This window comes from Plectropomus leopardus, chromosome 15 (assembly GCF_026936395.1).
Source record: "Plectropomus leopardus strain MGB_pleo_1.0 chromosome 15, ASM2693639v1, whole genome shotgun sequence".
NCBI lineage: Eukaryota > Metazoa > Chordata > Actinopteri > Perciformes > Serranidae > Plectropomus > Plectropomus leopardus.
This window is the reverse complement of record NC_142190.1, coordinates 28,221,869-28,243,155: the sequence shown is the minus strand read 5'-3', so window position 1 is coordinate 28,243,155 and position 21,287 is coordinate 28,221,869. Positions and strand designations below refer to the sequence as shown.

Genomic DNA, 21,287 nt, shown 5'->3' with positions numbered 1-21,287 from the left:
CCATCAAAGCTAATTCAACCGCATCTAGTTCAAGCTTTCAGTGAAATTCAAAGCATGTTCTGAAAGTTAATGCTGTCATAGGTAGTGGGCTCAGGTCTCAGGTACGCTGTGAGGCAGAAAAAGGGTCGCCCTCCATGGGCCAATGTCCCTGAGGTAATATATGTGTGCAGGAGTGTTAGTGCAGCCGCCTGGAAAAGCTGAGACAGTGGGCAGGATGAGCACATCACACAACGGCGGCGGCGGTGAAATGAATTTGGCCAGGTTGACTAACTGTCACTCAGCGGAAGGGGAGCTGACAATGAGCACAGAGAGGCTAATGTACAATGAGAGTGGGCTTAGAGGTGACTTCTTCCTGAATGATCCATGAGGGCAGCCACTTTGATTGATTTGATTTTTATCACAACCGGAATTAAACACAGGAGCACTCTGGGGGGTTTTCAGACTAACTGAAAACACGGAGAGCAAACAGCACATAAAAATAGTCAGACAAGTAGATATTTTCATGCTGTGTGTGTGTGTTAATAATCACCTCTGTATGTTTTAGTACAAACACTGTGCATCTTGACCTTGCATCTCAGGTAGTTAAGTTGTTTCAGGATCCTTAAACAACAGTGTCACAGTGAGTAATACAGGAACACCACGTGGTTTTTGAATCCCTGTTTCTCTGTTTCTCAAGGGCACTGCAATGACAAAGCCTCAGGCACAGTTCTGTCTCTGCCTTTTTGTCTCTGGAGTTAATATGTGGGGCTTGGATGTTTTGCAAATCAGGTTACTTCAGCTACTTGCTCATCTTCTAACTTCATATTCACTCCACAGTACAGCGGAGTAATTCTCCTTCAATTTAACATTCACACTCATATATTCTAGAAATTAGATTAAAGTGCAGACAATGTGGAATTGCAATTTCACTAACCACGGGTTTAACTTGATTGTCCGACACATTTAGGCAACCATGGAGACGCAACTCTAAAATTACATTTATAATTGATTGTGACTGATTGCTTGTGTTGGAGTCTTGTATAATGTGGTTTAAATTTAAAACATTTCCAAGGCACTCCCTCTTTTTTTCCCCATATAGAAAATAAGTGTTATTAATTATAGCTACTGAGTAAAATATGTAATTGCTAATAAAAATGTTTGGTGATTACTTGTGGAAAATACAACTTTTTCAGAAAAAAGTTTATATATTGAATAAAACATTCATTCATTTACTTCACATATTTTTATTATTTTTACACGGGTCAGTAAAGCGCTGCCACAAATTTGAGTGCAACATTTATGCACTTTTAATTTTTTTTTTCAGTTTTATCACCCTGTTTAAAACATTTGTTTTAAAAAAAGTAATCAAAAGTGATAAGTAAGTTGATAACTAGTAACTAGTAATCTGTAACATATTACATTTCCAAAGTAACCTTCCCATCATTGCATATTGTATTTATTTGGGATTCAGACTGGGGGCCTATTATTTCCTTCATCTCTGATATTCATTCTCAAATTACTATTCCGTGATGTGTGTCTGTTGCCTCCGCCATTATGTAAAGCTCGCGAGTCAATGAGAGATGGCTGATATTCCACCATGGTTCATAAATATTTCAGTCAAGCATCTCTCCAAAAAAAAAAAAAAAAAAAATCAGCTAGAAATCGAATGTCCTTCTTGCTAGAGCCCTCCGTGGAACTGGTGGAAAGCCTCTTATCCTCGCTCAATTCACCCTCCCCTATTCCCCAATCCAAGTCTAGTATCAATCTTTTTACATGACTTAATGAGCTCAGATGCCTGTTGTCCAAACATTTCATGCAATTTACAGTAGTTATGATCAAATTTAATTGCAATAATAAATACTAATTGGACTAACAATTTCTACCAGCCATTTTAATGGCAGTCTAGGCCACTTCAAAATAGCATTTGACGGAGTGTTATGAGTCTCGTGTTTATTTATCCATTGATGTTTTTTTGTTTGTTTGTGTCCAACTAAAAACACATATTTTTGTCTCATGCTGACTTAAAGCTAAACATGCCCTCATTTACTTATTTTTTTTTTCAAGGACTTAATGTCAGTGGTTCCTTCACTCACACATACAGTAGGTGCAGAACATCAGTCAACATGTTACAACAGAACAAACATTTTGGGGGGAAGCAGGGCACACATCCCTCTCAATATTTAGGAGTAACTTTATTTTGACAAAATTGTACACCATAAATCAGTGCAGAAGAATAATTCACCAGAATGCATGCAATTACGGGTTTGATGCTCAAAAACTCTTGCGGAGGACCGTGTCCCCCCAAAGTTGAAGAGAAACCTTTGCTCCTGTTTTTGTGTGTGTCGGATTCCTTACATGCCTCAGTGTCCCCTGAAATCGATGGATGGGAGTCTTTCCCTTATTCCAAGGTCTCAGTTAAGTGAGCAGGCCTTTGGAGATAAAGTCTCCAGACACTGGAACGCCCATAAAGATCAGACAGGACACCTCTCTTTAATTTCATCACGTTTTTATTTTGTTTTGTTTTTTGTTTTTTTTATCAGAAGACTGTGAATAATAAATGTTTCATGTTGTATTCAAGTCCCCTTAATTACTTATACAACTATGACTGCTTTAATTTTGTCTGTTAAAGTACCTATTTATTTTCATTTTATCAATTCAGTTCTCTGTAAAGCGAAGATCGTGTTGTAACCTTAAGAAAAGTGCTAAACAATGCATTTTATTATATATCACGTTTTATATCACATTACTATAGATCAGATTGTGACTTATGACATTTTTATTATTATTGTTGTTATTATTATTATTGTTGTTATTGTTATTGTTATTATTATTATTATTATCATCATTATTATTATTATTATTATTATTATTATTATTATTATTATTATTATTATTATTATTATTATTGATGATTTTAAGTATCATATATTTACACTGATATTCCTCTGAATACAAATTCCAGGGGGAAAAAAATGAAAAACTTTCCAACAGTGTTATTTTTTGTTCATTAAGTAAACACCACTTTGTGATGATGAGGTTTTTATGGCACTGTGTCCATCTTATTTATGGTTCTACACTCTGAAAATGCAACAACTCATAGTCATATCCAGTGAGGTCAAACATACTGTAGGTCTGTGACACTTGGTTTACATACACCAGGGAGGCTCATGAAGGACAGGTGAGCAGATAGTGGACAGTGAGCAGTTAGACTGATAGATAGTTTGGCCCCAGAGGGCCCTATCATCTGTCATCCTCCCTGGGACCTGTCAGTGCAGCCGGCAACAGCTGTCCTGCCTCAATTATGAATCATTGGCCATGTCAGGAGACATCACACTACTGTACCTTATCTTCACCAGAGCTGCAGCCAAATGCCCAGAGGGACCTCCCTCTCACTGTCTCTGTCTTGTACACACACATACATGTACATGCATGTGTGTGTACATGCACACATGTCCACACACATGCATGTTCCTCTGGACTGTAATGAGAGCAGGCTTATTGTAACTCCTAGCTGGAATCTCTGCCTCAGCAGACACATTTGTGGAAGCAGGGATTTGGCTGACCAAGCACACTTCTGCAACAAACCACAACATTATCAGAGGATGCCATCTAAACATTGCGCTGTTCCATTTTGTGTCGAGCGAAGAAGAATGCCTGTTTAGTGTGCTTTTATCCAGGTTAGTAAAGAAAAGCTCTAAACAATGCAAGGAATGTACTGTCAGACTGTCCTATGAGTAGGTGCTTTTTCACTTCAAGCGTTTCTTTTTGCCCTGCAACTGTTCCGGTAAAATATTTCCTGAGCCCAATCAAAACGAGAGGACTAGAGGAGAGAGGGTCATCTCTCTCCCCTGGCCACTGTCTTTTCAATCAAACTGCTATAATGAACAGACCACCCTGGAAAGCCACAATACAATTGACGGGCCACAACTGCACTTGGAATACAAAAGATGGTGAGAAAATCTCCAAAATAAAGGTTGCCGGGGATATTTTGCAGGAGTGAATACCTTGATCTTGCTGTGTTACTATGATCTCTGTGGAACAGGGAGCATCCGGGGTGCTGCAGTGTTAAACTATGTGAGTGAACAGTGAGCAGAGGTGAAGATTCATCTTATCGCATCCAAACAGAAAGCAGGCCGGCATGGCTTTTAATCTGTTACTATAGAGTCACGGCTGGTATCTGACAGTCCACATAAGAGATAAAATAAAAAACCTGTATCATGCAATTAGGGAGTTACTGCACTGTAAACTCAAGTGCTTATCTTACTTTTATACATCTAGGAAATCAACTGCCTTGATAAAGGTAAGATAATATATTTAACTACTACTTTTAATTATAATAATAATAATAATAATTAGTATTATTATTATTATAACAGCAACAACAACAATACATCAGACTTACAGTATATAGCACTTTTTAGAATCCATCCTCAAAGACGCTTCACATAGGGAAGTATAAATACATAAAAAAGAATAATAAATAATAAATAATACAGTCAATATTTTTAGGTATATTAATTCAATTTTGTGAATTTGTTGCAACTTAAAAATGATGTGTAAATTAAATTGTTCTCTGTAAGTGATAGCAACTTAAGTTTTAAGGTAAACCAAGTTAGTCAGGCTTAACTGAGCGGTTGTGTATATTTTGCAAGTTGACTGAAGCGTGATTGAGTCTTGGTATTTGTGTTAAAATGGCATGAATTGAGTCATGTTGAAACCTTAAGTGAAGTAATATTTTAGTCTGCATATTTCTAGGTTTTTAAAATTTTTAGCTTTAGCATGGATTTATTTTGACTGTATAATTTTGTTTGTTTTCTACAAAAACTGGTCTTGTGTCAAGATGCTTAGAATCAGATTTGGTCAGAATGAAAAAAATATTCTTGTAAACATATCATTATTTAATGTGTTTATTTTATTTGAGTTAACATAGCTGTTCAGTTAACTCAGACTAACTTTCACTTGTCATTTCTAAGTTGACTTCACACAAAGAAGTAAATACAACAACATTTTGAGTAAACCTGACAAAAAGATATAAACTTAACATAATTTTATAATATTTTTGTTTACTTGCCTTTTTCAAGGAAATCTGTTTTCCAGATTTTTTTCAAGTAAGATCAACATGTCAGATTTTACAGTGTTTCTACCAAAAAAAGGTGAAAAAAACTAATAAAAACACAGTTTGGCTAAGAAAAATAATATTCCTCCTGGTGCTTTCATATTAACAATCTGTCAAACAAATTAGCCTTTATGCGCATGGCATGTCAGCTTTATTCACTAATTTATTAATTTATCCGTGAGCACACAGTGTGAGTTAACTGTCCGCTGAGGCTGGCTCTTGCTGATAATTTACTGTCGAAAACATCTGGTGGTGCTCCGCAATGAACATTTACAGTGACTCACAGGAGCCATTGCTGATGCAGAAATGAGCAGTATGTAATCAAAATGATCCCACTATACATGGAAATTAAATGACCCTGCTGCTGGGGGCAATAAATCAACAGCCATTGGACTCACCAGCTGCAGTGTCATCATTACTATGGCTGGTACAGTGGAACACGCTGGTAGTGTACCTACCTCATCGCCCCGTATCTCAAGCCTGCACTTGAATAATCTTAGTACACCACATCCATGTTTTGTGTATCTCTTGATGAAGTCGTGCAAAAAAAAAAAAAAAAACCCAAAAAGAACCAGAATCCATCCAGTGCTCATTATTCAGAAAATGTTATCTTAATTGAACATTCACCTCTATATAAAACAGCCAAGGCCATTTCCTATTTGCCCCGCTGTCTAAAACAATGGATCCTTACCGATCAGAAAAAGCTGAATGTTAATGAGAATGTGCTGGAGCCAGGGGCGGAATACAATACTGACTTGCTCACTGGGACTTATGTCACATTTTTATGTAACTTTTATGCTCCTGAGATCATCAAATGCCACCACAGAGTGACCATCCTCTAAAATAGTATTTCCTGCCAGAGGCTTTATCGCAAAGCAGACAGTAAAGGTCCAGTGTGTGGGATTTAGGGGCGTCTGTTGGCAGAAACGGTATATAACATTCATAAATATGTTTTCATTAGTTTATAATTACCTGAAACTGTTGGTGAGTCTAAGTCATTGTTTTGCAAGTCACAAGTAAAGTCCCAGTTCAAGTTTCAAGTCTTAAAGCTTGAGTTTGGAGTCCTTAGAGACGTCATGCAGTCTTGATGACTGTCATGCCATTTTAACAACAGAGAAATGATATATTTAATGAATAAAAAAGAAACAGCTTTTATTTGTTTTTTACTTAATAGTGAAAACACCTTGTCAAAAGTTGTTGCATCTCAGTTTGTAATTTTCAAACACTATTTTGCATACTGCAATTCATTTTTTGTTGACCACCTGTAGTTTTTGTACAAGAGCAAAGTTATCTTTGGCACCAATTTTTGTCAACTGGCACTCTGTAATGTAGAATAAACTCTACATGGATCTTTCCTGTAGCTTGATTGGATGCTGCCAGATTGGTTGAAAGCAAAATGGATCATCTGGGAAATTAAGTGTTGGCTTGTTTGGAATGAGTAGCGTAATGCTGGTTGATTCAGGACATTAACCATTTGAACTTTGCAATAGAAATGATCCTCCAGTGCCTTCATGGGTATTTTTGCTTCATGTGATGTAATTTGGAGTATCTTCAAATGCTTCATATATCCAAAATCTGTACAACCTGAGCTAAAATGTTATGTAAGATAAGAAATGACAATAATGAGAACTATTGAATGTGTGCCATCAAAAAAGGTCAAACAAATTTGCTCAGGGTTCAGAGATTTAAATACTTGTGAAGGGTGTCTGAATGCAGCATAAGAAAAGCGAAGTAGCTCCAGGTTTCAAAGGGTTAAAGTCAAATCATTCAAGTCCAAGTAAAGTCATAAGTCATTGGTGTTGAAGTTGTCTTTTTTGATTTTGTCAAATCTTAAGTAAGCAAATTTGTGAATTTAGTCTGACTTGAGTCTGAGTCATGTGACTCCTGTGTAATTCTTTGCCTGAAAATAAGAATCACTGTGGTTTTAATACCTTAAAATGAGTTGTTATCTACATACAGAGTGGGCCCTATCCTTCGGATCTTTGTTGTTTCTACAGTAGCCCAGAATGGATATATCAAACACTGGCTCTAGATAGAGTTTTTTGCATTTTTGCATTTTTGCATTGGCCACCATAGATCTCTTTTCCTGCTAGATGCCACTAAATCCTCCGCTCTGGCCATTTAAGGACCTCAGCATTTGAACCACGTTCATGAGACGAGACTCTCGCTCTCTGATAAATCAGCCACAGTCTCTGAGGTCCCTCTTGGGCCTCGACGTCACCCTTTATTTGCAGCAGTGTGCATTTTTTGCATAGATTTAAATTCATGCATTGCTAATTACTCCTCATATTTTTTCCAGCATGCGTCTCAACTCTCCGAGCCTCAATGTGACACTGAAAGAGTTGGAGAGAACAGAGTTTTGTGCCAGACAGAGTTTTCTCCCTTTATGACAGCTAGCTGGGTGGAGGAGCAATTAGTGTCACCTGAAAGCATTCCTCTCGGGATGACTAGTCCCCATGAGAACTCATCTCAGAAAAGCCCCGGCACCCTAAAAAGCTCATCAAGATCAAACTGGCCTTCTTTATGTCCTGCCTTACTCCCCCAAGGCACAACATGATGAAGGCTTCCCTCTGCCTCATCTCAAGTTGATTAAAGGCAGCAAGCCTGTCTTGGCCTCCATTACTCAGTCAGGCTCAGTTTCTCTGTGACACATCTGCTATAAGCATTCGTGCTGCCGGGGAATCACAGAATGGGCAGAGCATGTGCGATACCTTGTTAAAACGCCACTTTTAGTCTATCGGAGTCGAAGGATTACAGGATTCACTGTATTTTGAATGGGAAATGTTGGTTTTAACAAAAGTGACGGGGCCTGCTTTGAGTGTAAATTTTGTAACACTTCTTTCTTTTATTTGACGAGAGCACCAGCGGTCAGTGAGTACCCACAAAACAAATTTAATTCCCTCCTTCATCAGCCACACTGCCAGGGTCAATGCCATGTGCATTATGCTTCTTTTGTAAGGAATACTGGAATTAAAATGAGAGCGCAGGGATCAATACAGCAATTCACCCAGCACTGAGAGGAGGCTGCATGTCAAGTATTGGTGCTGCTTATTAACATGACTATTGATCGGAGTCAGAGGAGTGTGGTTGCAGAGGCAGCATCAAATACCAATCGTTAACCCTCAAGTCGGGGTTAGCTATAAACATTTGGCATGCTGTGTAACATCTAAATCCTTAAAGGGGGCAATTCACTGGTGATCCCCCTCAACCATTTTATCCCCACCTAGACGCAGCTCATTAGCAGATGCAGCCTTGAGCTCATTAGATGTTTGGTTCTCAAGTTTGATTTTGTTTTCTTTGGAAACGTCTGATACAATATTCACTTATTTGAGGATGAAATACTTGGAAGCTGTAATTTTCCCCACTGAGACTTAAGGCTTCGTGTTTGATATTTATAAGCTTTAATTAAAGAAACAAACAAAGAATAAAAAGTTTTCTCTTTCACTTGATGGACAGTTTTACAGTTAAAACTTGCATCACTTGGCTTTAAGGAACTACCTCTAGTTTTATATCTGTATCTGAAAAGATAGAAATAGGAAATTGATTACCTTGAAAAAGACAGGTAAATAGATGTTTATGTTATTGCTGGGTTTACTTAAAAGCATTCTTGCTTAAGTTTGTGAAATTGTTGCAACACAATAGAATTTAACATATTCTATCTAAATGTTAATAACCTAAAGAAATGTTGTTACCCTCAAACATAGCTTTCTTCACTAATTCAAAAATAAATATGGTAAGTAACTGATGCACAGATGGACATATTCCTTGTAATTAACTAATTTAGTCAGATACATCTAAAAAGCTGTTTACTCAGTTGAATTTAGGAAACTGACTGCCATATATAAACAAACTAAATAATAATTTAGTTTGTAAGATTATTTTTTATTTTAGCAAAATGCAATTCTGGGCTTTTTAAGACAAGGCCAGTGTTTGTGGAAACACATGTCATTACCAGAACAAAACCACTTTTAAGCCTTATGAAATGAAAAAACACACATTTAGACTCTATCTTTATCTCTTAAGATTTTGATCAAGTTTCAGACAGTTGATAAGAAGAATGAAAAATCCTTTCAGATTACACATATCATGCATTGAATAATTGGATTGAATTGTAAAACCAAAACAAAACTCTAGGTGTTTAAATTGTGCTATTTACATATCTGTATCCTGATGCCCAGCTGGCATTAGACGACAGTATGATGTCAGTGGGACATTGGACTCTTACGTCGGACATATGTTAAATTTTGGTTGGAATGACAATCAGTTTTACAATATTTTGAATGTCTAACAAGGTTAGAATTTCAAGCTGTGTGGACAATAACATTATGACAATTTGCAGATATGGGTTTTGTTCTGTATACTACGCAATTAAATATTGTTATTCTATATCAATGTGAAATTGGTAGGAGATGTTTGGAAGACGCTGAATTTTGGTTGCTTGACAACACAATTTAAAACCAACAAAATATCTGAGTCGTCTGTCATCAGTATTCTACATCACTTTTTAATTGACATTAGACGTTGGCCTGACAATACATTTTGGTCGCCTGATGTCACAACTTAATTAAAACAAAGATCAGCATCTAACAATGTTGGTGGCCAGCTGAAACAAACCAGTTGATCTCATTTGTATTTTCTTAAAAATGTTACAGAACTCCCCCACATACAAAATTTTCTTGACATGACATTCATGACACAAAATACATAAAGCTTACTGCAAATGTAGAAGCATTTATATAGGCAGTCACAATATCTGAATTTATTTTCTTGATAATATTTTCTTATTTCCAAAAGTTCTTTACAGTAGACTCAAATTAATCATCTGTTGTTGTGCTTACTTTGTCGAAGGCAATCAGTTTCCTAAATTCTACCGAGTAAACAAAATGTTAAGTTAAGTTAACTTGTTTTATGTAAGTTACTGACAGTGAGAAAGACAAAGTTAATTTTACTTGTTATTTTTAGTTTGCAACAACTTAAAAAATTAAGAAAATACAAAAGCATTTTAAGTAAATCTAACAAATAAATATAAAGTAAACAGAACTTAAGACTAATAGTTACCCTATTCAAGACAGTGAGTTTCCTAGATTTTTTTTTAGGTAAATTAACTTGCCAGACTTTATTGTGCAGGCTTCTATCTTTCTTAAAATGGCACATTTTCTTATAATTAAAATCTTGATTTATTACTTGACTGTCATTTGTTGTTTTAACCAACATAATCAAGAAGAATCAAGCATTAAAAGTATTAATAAGAGAAAAGGACAGTCAAGTGTAAATTCATTCTGTGTCCCCAGGTTCACCAGAAGAAGTGAAGCTGATTGAGAAAGGGTAGAGGCACTAGAGAAATGGAAAAACTGATAAATGAGAGCAGGATGGAAATGGGGAAAAAAAGAACATAGGAGAGTTGGGAGAGGGATGGAGAAGAGAGAAAAAAATGAGATATACAGTATTGACCTCAAAATCCTCCCTCACCATCTTTTTGAATGATGCTGCTTTAAAGCTGTCAGATAATGGAAACACTCCCCCAATCAGCCTTTGTGGCAGTGGGAGAAATTGGCCATGTCTGGGCTCATAACCCCTGAAATGTATCAACCACTCTCAGTCCTCTCGACACAATACATGCTCTTTTTTTTTTAGCGAGAGGGTGCAGTGATGTGGCCACCATGAAACACAGCTGGAACAACCTGTGCACGGCCTCACATGGTAACTCCTTGAGACCCACGCAGGTAGATCAGCGGAGGAGACGGGGAAATCAGAGTGGGACAGATGGCCTGGAAAGAGCTGATAGCTAGCTAACTCAACGGATTTATTTGATCAAATAAAAAAAGCTCCAAAACAGATTTTAAGCACTTTAATGCCACAGCCCAGTTCTGGAAAACCTCCATCTGTCCTCTACTAAAACCTTATTGCAGAAGTGACTGTGGAGAGAAGGAGGAGGAGACGGATATAGAAGTCAGAAAGAAGATGTGCTTAAGATATTGCCAGTTCAATGGTAAAGACCAAATCATTTTCACATATGTGACACAGCCGTTTTGAAATAAAGCTGGCAAACCAAATACGCCTATTTTTATTACTAATAATCCACCAAGACCAACTGGTAAGATTAAGGGGAATGTAGGATTCTTTATTTTGTATTTAAACCTGCCGACAGCGTATTTCAAGCGCATTGAAACTAAGAAAGCTGAACCCTGAAAGAAAGCCTAACAGTAACACACATGGCTCTTCATCTGTCACGAGTGCTCTGTGATTGATCCAGTATTCGCTCATTATTCTGCCCGGATTTCCATTTCACTAAATGTCTTGTCATTAGATTTTTTAGCGCGCTGAAAACCAATGCAAAACTTTGTCCAGGTTGAAGATTTTCAGAAACTCTGTTTTCAGTGCTGACATGTGGACAGGGAGAGGGGAGTTTTTGGCTTGTGACTCCCCATCCTAAAGGGCCATTTATACAGCAGTGGTTCTTGCATGAAATGTTAAACTTTTGGCCTTTCATTCACATGACAACCTGTTTTGGGGGCCTGGAAACGCAAACTCAGTTAGTCACGCAGAGTTGTTTGCCTGACGTGTGTTTTCTTCAGCATTGGGTCGTTGGTTGTCTTGTCTCTTTTTAAATAACTGGTACCCTAAAAAGTTGTTTGTTAACCTTATCTTTACCTTAAACCCAAGATGAACTATTTATTTATTCATTTTCTACATTTACAAATATTCACTTAGAGTTATGTTCTTTGTTTTCCTGGCACGGCTGGAACTGTGACTTCCCTGCATAATTTTACTTGGATGCTAGTAAAGTCTCAAACTGGCCATCATAACATGCTCAAAAATATGTACAACTAAATAGTGCTAATATATTGAAATTTTGATGGACTAAATTATGTCCAACAACAAAAATCTATTCAGATGGGAGTCTGTATTCTGATATTAATCTTGCATCAATAACACTGCCCTGCTCAGAGGGGCTCACAAGACTAACTATCATTTTTCATGTACCCTATATATAAGTTATAGGAAGCATGATAGCATGATGTCTGTATGACTTCTTACTAATATTGGTGTATCAGTACTGGTTTGCCTAATTTCCCAAGTTTTAATGAAACCAACACACACTCTGTCCAACTTCTCATTTTCATCAAACCTAAATAATTCTGTATTTTGTTTCAGCATTCTTACAAAGGTGCATGCAGGTTATCATTTAAAGTTCTCAGCCTGCACTCTAAGTGCACGCTGAGATGACATGGTCACAGAGCTCGCTGCGTGTCCTGCAAAAGCTTGTCCATTTGGGGAACACCTCATGTTTGTGAGGACTCGCTGTGACATCAGACTGTGCGCTGCTATCTCCTTTGTGAGGTGTCAGAAATGAAGCAATTTCTTGTAATGGCGGACGTGACCACAGACTTTTTATATGTTTACTCATGAGTTACTCCTCCACTAAATTGAGGAGCAGAGGTGTCAGAATATGCTTTGGAGGTCACTACTTCAGGTAGCTTTCCAGTTATAGCTTTTTTTCAGGCTTCTGGTCGACTAAAATCATCTCTATCTTCTTCCTTTCATGGCGCCGAGCTTGTTGGTTTAGCATGCTCCAAAAACCATTTAAACCCTTTGACCTGAGCAAATTGGTTACTTTCAAAAATATGTGAAAAAGGCAATGAGCAACTTTGCAAAAAATGTCCCAAAAATTGCAAGAAATTGTTAAAGGTGGCAAGAAAATGGGCTGGAAATTAATTTTTAAAAGGGGGAATAAAAATAAAAAAAAATAGGAAAAAATGTCCAGAAAATTATATTTATAAATATTATGATTATATATTTTTTAATTATGTTATAGAAAAAAGTATGCTTTTTTCCCCAATTTTAAGCTTTTTTCAATTTTCTTGTATGTCCTTGTTTTTACTTTAGATAATTTTACTCTAATTTTGCTTATTGTCAGGCAGTTTTCTTGTAACTTTTGTCTTGCTAATTTTTGTACATCTTGTGAAGTTTCTCATTGCCTTCTCCCCGTGTTTTTAAAAGAAATCAAATCAATGTGCTCAGGTTTTAAATGGTTAATTGTGTTTTGTGATTTAATTTGGACAGAGATTTTTGATATTAAAGCGCTTAGGTGGAGAGGAATTTGAATGAAGAAGGGGAAAACTCAGTTTAACAAAATACCCATGTATGTGAAAATAAGGCCTGACTTTCTGCCTGTTCCCTGTTGGTTATGTGTGCCCTTTGTGATTGATCGCTTAGATTTTAACCTTCCTGTTAATCAGAATGAATCTGGACTTTGGAACAGATTGTGTTGATTGTCGTGCTTTTGGGTTCTTGCCTGTTCTGTGTCAGTAATCGTAAATCTCAACTGAGAACGGTTATTTTTCGTCCTGTTCAACTAGACCTGCACATTTAACTATGAAATACTTCTGTGCAGTGTACACCATAGTGTAACACCTTTTTAAAATATATATATTTTCAGTGTTTATCGCACTATTAGTGTATGTCTGTGTCGAAAGTTGGTGTTACATGAGCCTCCTGATATTTGTGCAATTATTCTGCGAACAAATTGTAATGCGGCCAGAATCACCAGATGGGGCAATGCATTATATGCTGTTAGCTGTGGCAGAGGGGTTGAACAGTCAGGCTGAGGGCAGTAAATTCTCCTGATACATTTTTCATCCTCCCTCTCCTGCAAGCTGCCAGACTGCTGAAAGGAGTATTGACTAAGCACAGAAAAAAAGGTCTGATCTTGCTTATTTATTCCCCACCAATCTCTGTGATGTTTTTGAATGCTGGTGGAAATCACAGAGTTTTCTGAGTGTTGGAAAATGGCAGAACCTGTGTCTATACACAGTATACTGTATATTATATTTTTTACTGAAACAGAGGTACATGATAGATCAGCATAAATATTTATCATACATTCATCTCATCTGTCCTTCGGAGGTTGTTTTTTTACCTCATTTCCTTCCTTTGCCCTTCTAAACTGCTGGCCTGTCTGCTATAATGATGACTCCTTTCCATAACAAAGGCCGGCTGCCAAAACAAGAACATGCACTTCAACCATAATGTGCCTCCCACGGCTCCTCTGCTGTCAAGTGTGGAGCATAAGTATTTTTCCCCACGTTAATGCTCAGCACAGCACATGGTATCAAAACCCAACTCAGTTTTTCTAACAAATATCAAATAAATGAATTAATGACCGAAAATACATTTTCCATGATCCATCCAGAGAAATATAGCAGGGGGAGGCTTTGCAAGAGACGGCTGTGTGACGATGAAAAATTGGAAAAGTGGAGGCAATCAATTACGTCACGACAACAACAGCTTATTTTAACTCTATTTTCTTATAGGACACTATGATCTAAGGTAAAGACACTGGCGGCCTTCCCACAGGAAATTTTGACTGTCAAACACAAAATTTCCTGCATTCTGCTCATTTTTTTGCTTTTCCTGCATTAGTTTATGGTGAAAATGTCTATTTTTTCCAGAACAAAAGTCCTCTGCTACGTGGTTTTAAAGGATTAGAACTTTGAAATTACACAGAATGATTACTGTAACAGAATCCTGGAGCTCAAACAACTGATGCAGAAGGATATCTAAAATGTCATGAGTAGACTTTGATGGTCACTGACAGAGCAGCACCATGTGATGAGTTGGGATTAGAATGTGTTGACATTTCATTCTTGAGTCTAAGTGGACATTTGTGCCAAATTTAAAGAAATTCTCTCAAAGACCTTTTGAGATGTCATATTCATTCGAATGCAATGGATGCAAGGTCACAGTGACCTCTGATCACCAAATTCTAATCAGTTCATAGTTGACTCAAAAGGGATGTTTGTACCAAATTTGAAGAAATTCCCCCAAGGTACTCTTGAGATATCCCATTCACAAGAATTGGACGGAGGAACAACCTGAAAAAATAATGCCTCTGGCCGCTGCTATCACCGGCACAAAGGCATAAAAAGGGAGCGAAGCTTTCAACTCTCAAATTTTAATTCCTGTTTTATGTGTGTGTGTCCAAATTTGTCAAATAAGTCCCCAGTAAATCCCATGAGACAACAGTTAAATGTGTGTCCCTCCCTTGCTTCTAAACTAAACACGGTTGAGCGAGGAGGCTGTTAAATTGTTGAGAACTAAAACTCATCCATGTGTGAAAAAGCATTCAAAATGTGTGGTAAAAATTGTCCTGCTTGCATAACATTTTTTTTCTGTGCTCACTGCTACTCCACAAGTACTTTCTGATCTCACTTCATTCCTTTAAAGCCGTGGGACCTGGATAGCCTCCAGGCAGAGGAGCTTCACACATTGCTGATGAGAAGGTATGACACAAACTTGACTTCAATTTCTATCTTTCCATCTTCAGTCGCCAGGAACAGAGACCATGGCTCCTCATTCTCTTCAGCCATGCCAGGCGGTTGTCTGTATAGTTTGCCATCAGATCACTATCAGTTTAGCTGTAGGAGGGAGCGAGACTGTGGCCCCATCTGTTCACATGGTGGTGCTGAAACGCATGGCTTCCTCCTGTTTCTTTATCTGGCCGGGTGGATGTGTGAGGATAAAATGTCTATAAGTTCCCCTCCTTTATAAAGCCTTGCAGTTTTTAGATTCTCCAAAGAAATGTTCTGTCAAATGCACTGAAAAAGCAGAGGAAGTTGAGACCTGATGCATCAAATGTGGTGAAATACATCTGTGTGTGCGTGTGTCTGCGCGTGCGTGTGTGTGTGTGTGTGTGTGTGTGTGTGTGTGCATGCACATGGACAGGTAACTGAACATATGTGGTTCAAGATTTACTGGAGTTAGCCAGAGGAAGAAAAACACACACTCAAACATACACTCTGTCATGACTTATCTTAGCCCTCCAGAGGCAGCAAGACAAAGCTCGCACATTTTAAAGTCTCCAGTGGTAAATGAGGCGTTTGAGAAATTGCAAATGCCAGAGAACACACACACTGACAGTTAATTTTTATAACCTTTTGTGAAAAGACTTACCAAGCAAACATTTCAACCTGAGACAGACCCCATCACTTGTGCCCCCATCCACCCACTCACCTCAGCAATTTGTTGCCTGTCTATCTCCATCAACCCACACAAGACCAGCCAGTATTCTAACTGCTAGGACTAAACCAAAATATGTCACTGCTTTTCACTGGTTGAATGGAACCAGTTTTAGCAACATTGTTTTACTTTCACACAATTGTCACCCAACTCTGAGCTTTATGGCCACCCACCAAATAAACGTTGCTATTGTGGTTTGGTCTCATGGCTGTTGTCAACAGGGATCCCCCAACCCAATTTTAGGAAGCAGCAATTGTTTTTTTATTTTTATTTTTGATAATTGTTTTAGATTTTAAATATTATTAAAATAAAATACTGCACACTGTTAGTGTAAGTTAACAGATAGCATCTTAAAAGGCAATATTGTGTGATGCAGGATGCCTGGTCACACGGTGTTGCTCTGCGTCAAGTTCTATGACATTTTTTTTTTCCTTCCCACAATTTGATCTTACTTTAACAAATATCCCCCCTCCCCCTCACTGTCTGCCCTCAAATATATGACCCCTAATCACCTAAAGTAAACATTTGGATCTGATAGTGTTCTTTGTGTTTGGTGCTTTTCTCTACAACTGAGTCCCAGTTTTGCACTAAATCGTTTCAGGTTTGGCATTAAATAAGTCCTTTTGTCACTAACAAAATGTGACATGTGTCACATGACAAAAATCCCATATGACCTATCATATATGTCAATAATGTAGCATGCTACAAGTAATAGCGTACTTGGATATGTTATTAAAAGAAGTCAAAACCGGTCTCCTGGTCAGAAGTCTTTGGTTGTTTTTGATGAGTAACAGCCCCCTTCTTGCCTATCCTTTCATGGCTTCTTCAGTATTTGTTAAACATGACTTGGGCTTAATCACTTTTTATGCTACATCATGTAAAAGTGAAAGCAGTCATTACAAGAACATGTATTACTAACCAGTCTTACTGCTGTCAAACAATGTTCAAGGTTTGCTTTATCTTATAACCCCACTATCAAAAGTCAACTTTGACTCTTTAACAGAGGCTGTTAATTCCTTTAGTCAGTTATTCAATAGCAGTAGTTGTGCTATGCCTCTTTAACCAGAGACTCTTGCTGGATTTTATTTTGTTGTAAAAAAAAAAAAAAAAACATCTTAATGTAGTTTAGACATGGAAACAGAAAATTAGTGCCCAACAATAATTGTGTGAAACATTTATAGGGGATAAATGTCAGTAAGCCCTCATTTAGTAAATTAGAGGTCTAAAGACATGAAAACCTGACTAAACATGGTTTTAGAGTTAGTTGATCAGATGTCCAGGTTACATATAATTGTTGTTTCAACTGCACTTGATTAAGGATATTTTTTAATCTTTAAAATCTAGTCCATAATATGTGATATATTAGCTGTAATGACATGTCATGTCATGTTGCAACCAAATTTTGCCCATCAGCTGATTAAAGATACATTTCTGAACTTCACTACTTTACCAGAAGTTTCATCATATAGTTAAAAAAAAAAAACATGCTGATAAGGGACAACATCATAGCAAGCCTTTAGCACTGACCTGAATCTCAATGCCATATCCCAGGTAGACCGTGACCAGGTAATTACACTCCACTCCAGAGTCAAGTTGTTGCAGGATTTCGATGTTACCCTCAGGGTCAGTGAAATTCAGGCTGCACGGCTCTGTGGGAGACAGTAAAAAGACAAGTGATTCCCTTTTTCCCGGACCACTGATCTTTCTGACAGCCCACCTGTGTCACCGTGGCCCTCGCAACCCCTCTAACTATCTCTGCAGATTTCCTCTCCGACACTGCTCATCTGGGCCGTCAGCGCTTTGTGGCCAGTGGAAAGGACAGGCAGGACACATCAGGGAAAATCAGATTGTTTCTGACACATGAGCGACTCAGTTATTCCTGGTGGAGAGATGAATAGCGGTGTGCAGCATGCGAAATGAACAACAGTGATGCTGATGACCTGGTGCTTAATTTTCCTGTCCTTTGGGATGGATGTGTTAAACCTAAGGGGCAAGGTACTCTCAATTTTGAATTTCCATCAGGGCAAGAGTTATTTGGATGCTATTTATCTCACAAAGTCATTTGAATGTTCTATTTGGTATTGAAAGACAGACAAACTAGATATACTACCACATGGTTGTATGCCTCCGTGCACCAGTCGAGTTGCACTCATAGTTTACATCCATGTCAGTGAACTCTTGGACACTTCACACACATAGAGTTATACAATCAGCATAGTTTCAAGGTGGTTCTTGCAGGTTCTTGCGTTATAACCAAAAACAAGTTGTATGAGGTCACCACGACCTTCACCTTTGACCTTTGACCACCAGATTCTAACATTTGTGCCAAATTTGAGGAAACTCCCTCAAGGCTGTCTTTACATATTGCATTCACAAAAAAATAAGATGGATGCAAGGTCACAGTGACCTTGACCTTTTGCACATCAAATTCTAATCAGCTCATTGTTCAGTCCAAGTGTATGTTTGTGTTAAATTTGGATAAACTCCCTCAAGGTGTTCTTGAGATTTACAGTACATTTCACAAAAATGACATAAATGTATGGTCTTTGTGACCTTGACCTTTAAACCATCAAGATCAGGTCTCCTAGAACATGTTTGCCACATCTGAAGGAATTCCCTCGAGGTATACTTGAGATAACATATTCACAAGAATGAGACTGATGAGGTCATAATCATATTGATCTATGACCACTAAAATCAATCAGCTCGTCATTAAGTCCAAGTCAGTGTTTGTGTCAAATCTGAATAAATTCACACAAGGTGTTCTTGAGAAATCACTTTCACAAAAATGAGATGAATGTAAGGTCACTATGACCTTGATCTTTGACCATCAAGATCTAATTTTGTGCCAGATTTGAAGTAATTATCTCAAGGTGTTCTTGAGATATCACATTAACAAGAATGAGACTGATGAGGGTACAGTGACCTTGACCTTTGACCACCAAAACCTAATCAGCTCATTGTTGAGCCCAAGTGAATGCTTCATTAAAAATTTGAAGAAATTTCCTTGAGGCATTCTTAAGATATTTCATTTATAAGACAGATTGAAAGACAACCCGAAACATGCTATCTCCGGCCTCACAGCGCAGAGGCATAAAAATAGACATGCTTACCTGTTGTTTGCATGGTGGTGATGGTGGTTATAACGGTGGTGGACGTTGTGGTCCCTTCTTCTCTGGAGTTTAGGTTGGGGAGTGAATGATCAGGGCTTGTTTTGTTTTTCAGTACAGTTTCCTGAGCTTCCCCTTTCTCCATTCTCACTGAGGACGGTGCCAGGGTCGCCTCTACTTGAGTAGCACTCCAACTTTGCGGCCGACTTCTCCGCGACGATAAGGGGGCTGAGTATTCACTGACTGAACCTCCTTTTGGTGTCACTTGAGTGGTAAGGGAGTCTGTTGTGGGCTCTACCTTGTCCATTCGTGTTTTAGGGGATTTCTTTTGAAGCAGAGACATCGGCGGCCTCGGTGTCGTGGGAGAAAATGTGGTCAGCGGGGAGGTGGCAGCCGCGGTGGCGGTAGTGGCAATGTCTGAGAAGGGTGGAGCGTCCTCATGGGGTACTAGCTGAGTTACAGGGTCTCCTGAATCTGAGGCAGAGCCCGGCATGGTGGAATATGCAGCCACAGAGCCATCCCTCCGGAAAAAGTGCTGGTCCCCCTGGAAATCCCTCGTAAGTAGGTGCTCATGAAGCAGCAGGCCCTTGATGACCGGCCGGTGGTTTGGGATGTTCATAGGTGAGACAGTGGTGACAGAGTGGACTTCGCTTTCTGTGTCCTGTGTTGATGAGTCCCTGTCAGGGCCCAGCGTCCTCTTACTGATGCTTTCCTTTGGAGCTAAAGAAGAAAAAAGAAAGCAGGTGTGTTAAGCAAAATGTAACAGGCAAGTGAGCTACAAAAGCAACTTACAGTCCACAAGAGCAGTGCGTCTTTTTGACAGTTTCATTATAGAATCATCAAGACTGCCAGACGATAATCTACTAAAATTATGCCTAATGAGGTGAGAGGCTGTCCTCTTGTATAATTCTTCCAGACACATTTTGTTGCTATTTAAATCAGTTCATTATCCCCGTGTGTGTGTGTGTGTGTGTGTGTGTGTGTGTGTGTGTGTGTGTCACTTTGGGGGAGGGTGCAGTGGCAAAGTACGTATAATTCCATACACTATGCATTATAAAAGCTTAAATAATAGGAAAAAAACAGTGTAACGGGTTGACATATGTAGGTCACTAGAAGTGACGTGAAGCAAGCATGATCTGATAGTATCCTAAGAGTGCGTACAGTTTATTTTCAAGGGCATCTTCAGCATTAAAATCAGATATTTAACATGCCATACTATAAATTTCATTGAACTACCATGAAGAACACTCTTTTGAGATTTTACAGTAAGATGAGGCTATGACTAATACTGACAGTGGTGAGTAGCAGCTTGCAGAAAGCCAGTTTATTATCAAAGGCGACTTCTACAATCATACACCGCAGGCAGTGGAGAAACACTAAGCAGAAATAGTCTAGTTACTTGTAAGATAAAAAGGTTTAAAAGCACATATTTTTCTATGGCATTCTTCTGTAGGCTAGTATTCTTATTTTCCCTCTCTCTCTCTCTCTCTCTCTTTCGACCCCTCACACAGCCGTCAAAAACAGTGCAGGCATTGTTTAAAGTCTCACAGGAAAAGCACTCAGAAAGCAAATAGTCAGTAAACCACACACAGCAAAAATACATGTGATACAATATTGCAAGTCACAAAAGATATTTGTTGACACAAGATTATACATGTAACTTTTACATGACAGGCAAAACAAAAGATGCTTTCTGCAGGGACAATACCCCCCGATGAAAGGGCTAATCAATTATAAAAAAAGAGACTGAGCTCCAGTTTAAATGAAACAGCTACAGTTAGAGTTTAATAATGAAATAATTCACAGCCTAAGACAGTGGCATACATTTGATACTTAACTTTCAAAAAAGTAAATGGAAACTGTGACAATCATAAGAAAAGGCACAAAAGAATTTGCTTCAGGTGGGTAAAATTGTGTTTTCAGTTAAAGAAACAAGGGACAGTAAACATAAAGTACAGTACACATAAGCTCATAATTTACATGTCTCTCTGCGTGTTTAAACCAACATGATCTCACAGAAATACATAAATGCAGATGAGCTTGTAACACTGCAGCACATGGTG

The 21,287-nt window shown here is 38.2% G+C and overlaps 1 protein-coding gene across 2 annotated transcripts in view; it reads right to left on the bottom strand.

Moving 5' to 3' along the window:
• The window catches only part of LOC121952406 (seizure protein 6 homolog), a 129,839-nt gene that overhangs the window by 39,259 nt on the left and 69,293 nt on the right, over window positions 1-21,287 (bottom strand). For both annotated transcript variants that reach the window (XM_042499065.2, XM_042499063.2), the window contains exons 2-3: window positions 19,228-19,944; window positions 17,642-17,763 (exon numbers count right to left, since the gene is read on the bottom strand). In XM_042499065.2, the coding sequence (XP_042354999.1) occupies window positions 17,642-17,763; window positions 19,228-19,944 (839 nt within the window). The remainder of the gene's footprint in view (window positions 1-17,641; window positions 17,764-19,227; window positions 19,945-21,287) is intronic.